Source organism: Panthera uncia, chromosome C2 (genome assembly GCF_023721935.1).
Source record: "Panthera uncia isolate 11264 chromosome C2, Puncia_PCG_1.0, whole genome shotgun sequence".
Classification (NCBI taxonomy): domain Eukaryota; kingdom Metazoa; phylum Chordata; class Mammalia; order Carnivora; family Felidae; genus Panthera; species Panthera uncia.
In genome coordinates, this window is record NC_064810.1 from 66,482,852 (window position 1) to 66,487,741 (window position 4,890).

Sequence of the window (4,890 nt, forward strand, 5' to 3'; positions counted from 1 at the left end):
TAAAAATGGCAGAGAAGAACACATTTATTTTTTTAAAGTAAATTCACATTGTATCGGGCTGCAACATGATGGCAGGATTTGCTTTTGTTTCAAAAGATTCCCTAAGTTCAAGGTAACTCTGTTGAGATTCAACAGTACATCTGCCGACCTGGAAACTGGGAGTGAGTGGAGTTTAGTAGCGGCAGGTGAAGTGGGGGTACGGGTAGGGGTGGGGATAGAGGTGGGGGTGTGGGACTCTGCTGCCCCCGGTCCTTTGCCTGTCACCTTTAAATCTTCAAACCATTGCAGTTGATTTTTGTGCATGATCTGAGTAGAGATCCAAATTCACTTCCCCCACATGGTTAACCAGCTGTCTCAAAACTGTTGAGGCAAAGTCCACTCTTTCTCCCACCAATACAACACCATGTCAATTATCAAGGTTCTGTGTATTCATGAGTCTCTTTCTGTGTTCTCTGCTCTTTACTATTTGTCTTCCCTGCCATTATCAACTATCTCAGTTATTCCAGCATAATATTGTTTTGGCAGCTGATAGGGTAAGCCTCCCTTCCATTTTCTTCTTCTTCAGAAATATTGAATATTCTAGGCCTTTGTTCATCCACATAAGTTATAGAAGCAGTTTGTCAAGGTGTGTGCATACAACACACACACACACACACACACACACACACACACACACCTGATGGCAAGTGTATACATACACATATCTGTTGAGATTTTTATTAGAATTGTAGTGTTTCTATAGATCAATTTGGGAAGAATTGACATGATAACAATATGGAGTCTTCTGTGAACAGAGATATCAATTTATTTAGATTGTCTTCAGTGTCTTTCACTAATGTGAAGTTCTCTCCAAAAAGAAATCTTATACATATTTAGTTCATTCTCTTCTTGAGAAACTTACTTTTTTCTATTATAAATAGTATCTATTTACAAAGTATATATTTCTGTTATTGATGATTAATAGAAATGCAATTGACTTTTACCTACTACATATCTGGAAACTTTGGTAAATTCTCTTATTAATTCTAATTATTTTTATGTAGATTCTAAAATTATCTTGTCTATAATTAATGATAATTTTATTTTTCTTTTCTAAACCTTATACTTTTGATACCTTCCTATCACTAAATTGTCTAAAACCTCTGGGAAAATGTGAAAGAGAAATGATGATGGGGCATTCTTGTCTTGTTCCTGATTTTGAAAGGAGGGCTTTTAACATTTCATCATTACATATAGTGTTTGGCATCTCTAGTGACTGAGCTGCCTTATATTTTGGAGCACACTTTTCTCATGCTTGATTGGAAAGAGCTCAAGTCAAGTTTAGCCTTGGAGCAAGAGGCAAAATCATATGCCTTAGATCTAGATTACTTAGGCTAGTGTAGTAGAGAAGAAGGATTTTCTATGTGGCCCACTAGAATTTGACACTGGGGTTTGGGGCCACAGCCCCAGCTAATATTCTCTGTAGATACATTTTCCTCCAAAACCTTGAAGTCAGGATTTGAGTAGTTTTGAGTCCCAGCCAAAACCACCTCCTAATGCAGTGAGTGGGTATCAGAATCACACATTGGTGGGCCCTAACCCAGAGTTTATGACTCAGAGTCCCTGGGGTAGGGACTGATAATTTGCATTTCTTTTTTTTTAACTTTTTAAAATGTTTTGTTTATTTTCGAGAGAGAGACAGAGTGCAAGCAGGGAGGGGCAGAGAGAGAGGGAGACACAGAATCTGAAGTAGGCTCTAGGCTCTGAGCTGTCAGCACAGAGCCCAATGCAGGGCTTGAACTCATGAACTATGAGATCATGACCTGAGCTGAAGTCAGACACTTAACTGACTGAGCCACCCAGGCACCCTGAGAATTTGCATTTCTAAGAAGTTCCCAGGTGATGCTGATACTGCTGGTCCCAGAACCACACTTTGAAAACTAGTCTTCTTTGTGGTCTCCACCATGGAAACAATATGATGAAGGGGATGTCATCATTTGAAAAGCATTGCAATAAGATGCATGCATTGTGCTGCTGCTGTGGCTCTAAGTCCTACCACCTTCAGAAATTGACCTGTGGCAAATGTGTCTATCTTGCCAAGCAGAAGAGAAAGTATAACTGGAGTGGCAAAGCTAAAAGACGAAATACCACTGGGACTGGTCAAAAGAGGCACCCAAAAATTGTGTGCCGCAGATTCAGACATGGATTCTGTGAAGGAACAACACCTAAACCCAAGAGGGTGGCTGTTGCAGCATCCAGTTCATCTGAAGGATTCAATGATTAGTCACAAGATAAATGTTCTGGTTTGAAAGAAAGAAAGAAAGAAAGAAAGAAAGAAAGAAAGAAAGAAAGAGAAAGAAAGAGAGAAACGCTGCCCTAACCGGCTCCTTAAAACATCCCAACAGTGACAATCCAGAGACAAGGAAACAAAATTATTAAAGTGCCTGAGGGGTGCCTGGGTGGCTCAGTTGGTTGAGCATCTATCTGACTTCAGCTCAGGACATGATCTCACGGTTCATGTGTTCAAGCCCTGTGTCAGGCTCTGTGCTGATAGCTCAGAGCCTGGAGCCTGCTTCAGATTCTGTGTCTCCCTCTCTCTCTCCCCTGCCCCACTCATTCTCTCTCTCTCAAAAAAAAAAAAAAAAAAAAAAGTGCCTGAGAAGGAAGGAGGGAGACTGCAACCATGAGTACCATCCCTGGAGGATGACAGATGGCCACTCCAAACATGGAAGAAATGAAAGAGGGAAACACAGGAGGAAATGGGAGATTTGGGACAGAACATGAAAGGAACTCATGGGAAAGTATGAAGGGAGACCACAAACAAGCAAATAAATCAGGTGGGGCTGATTATTCAGTCTGCATCCAACAAAGGACATGGAGGGGAAAGATGACAGTGAGACCTGCATAGCTTTTAGGAGGGGCAGTGACAGGATGGCCATTTAAGTGACAATTCATTGCTAAGATCTGTTCCCCACAGAGATGGGCCTCTGCCAAGTAAGACAGTAAGTGCTGGGTAAATCAGAAGCCCAAGCCCCAGGAAGTAACAAACTTAATGCAAGTTTCCTATTAAGCAGATAAGCTGGATTTATTCTTAAAGTAGATAAGAAAAGGGAAGGTACTGCAAGAGTACAAGCCTTAAAGTCATGTTCATCTTTTCAGGAGCTGCAGTCCCTGCCAGACACTTTTACATGGGCTCAGGGCCAGTGAAGTGGCAGGGGTGGAACATGGAGAATCACGTTAAGGAAGAAGTTGAATCCATTGCCCTAATGGAGGGAAAGCAATACCAGAGGTTCCAGGGAGAACCAAAGACTAACTCTGCACATAGTAATGAGATCAGAGGATGCTTCTGATACTGGGTTTTTACTCATCTATGGTGTAAATTGGCAACTGCTAAAAAATAAGAAGAGTGCAAGGTCTCCATTCCCTTCTCATGCCTGCTGCCTGCCAACTTCCTGTCAAGAGCTAGCTGGCTGTCTGGACATCATGTCTTAATGCTGTCTCTAGCTTTGATAGTTAGTGTATAATACAGCAGAGTTGGAAGGAACCATAGAGGTGGTCCTCACCTGTTGGGCCTATACAGCAAGAGTGATTAGCCAGAAGTCAACCTAGGTAACAGCATTCATTTATTTTATTTTACGTGTTTGTCATTAGGACTGTTTGATTCAATTTACTGACACATTAAAACATATAAATCAGTATCCCTATATTTACCCTATAAAATCTGAAAAGCCTTGGATATATGTAGCATGTTGCCTCTAGGTAAACTCAAGTAGCTTCATATGTGTATGTGTATAGAAAACATGGAGAATTACACCCCTATGAAGGGTTTTGATTCCAAATTAGCTACAAACAGTTTTTAAGCAAATTGCTTCATTATTCTGTGATTCACTACTCTCGTGAGGCTAGAAGTAAAAGTACTTTAAGTTCCAAGAAAGAAAGGTACAGTATAAATTCAACATAGTTCTTAGAATTGTAGATTCTTCCAGTGGGACATGCACATCACCCGTCCACACTCACCTACGGCCCTCCACTTCCCTCACACCTGGTCATCCAGCCTCTTTCTGAATACTTTTACACCCTCACTTTGGGAGGCCTGTATTTCCATTGTTGCATAGTCTTAATTGTTGTAACAGGAAACTTTTCTCATGCTTTTGAAAACCTAGTACGTTGCTATACAGTTTTGATAGGAAATTCTTTTTTACATCACGTTAAAATCTGGCTGCCTTGAATTTCTGCCTGTCTGTCCAGTCCTATTCTTGGTCCCACTGAGAAAAAAACCTAAGACCTCTTTCAGCATCCTGAGGACTCCAATCATGTCCCAACTAAGAGTTCTTTTCTCCTGACAAACTATCACAGTTCATTCCCACAAATGTTTCCTCCTCATAGCTTCATTTTCAAGTTTTCATTGTCCTGTCTGCCTTCTCTAGACATGAACTAGCTTATCTGGATCCCTTTCTTTAATATTGAAATATATATACCTGGACATCATACGACATAAGAAGTCTAGGCCAAGGATGGGTATGATAGTGTTCTTGGTCCTCCTGGTCCTTGTTAACAAACCACTGCTTTAGTAGTCACCTGACCCTGGGGCCCATATATTGCCTATAGGCATTATAGACACCTTTCTATCTTTTTTCTTACTATTTGGGTATAGTTGTTAAGCCAGTATCAAAAACACCTATCTAAATTACTCAAATCAACATTCATTTTTATGTGCCAATTTGACAACCATAGCAAAGAGAGGTCAAAGATAATTTAAGACAACTTGCACAAGCTGGTTCTTGACTATTTCAGCTGTGGTTTCTAAGAGGTACAAGCCCCCCACATGAAGATATCTTTCTATTTTCTTCCGTGTGCTTGTTCCACTTGACCAAATTCTGCCAATTATCCTGGACCTATATCAGTGCACTG

General features: G+C 40.7%; 1 protein-coding gene across 1 annotated transcript; it reads left to right on the forward strand.

Annotated features, from left to right (window-relative positions):
• Window positions 1–1,037: 1,037 nt before the first annotated feature.
• On the forward strand, window positions 1,038–3,044 carry LOC125921005 (60S ribosomal protein L37-like). The gene has a single exon (XM_049628282.1). The coding sequence runs from the start codon at window positions 1,955–1,957 to the stop codon at window positions 2,261–2,263; it is 309 nt and encodes a 102-aa protein (XP_049484239.1). The 5' UTR covers window positions 1,038–1,954; the 3' UTR covers window positions 2,264–3,044.
• The last annotated feature ends 1,846 nt before the right edge of the window (window positions 3,045–4,890 follow it).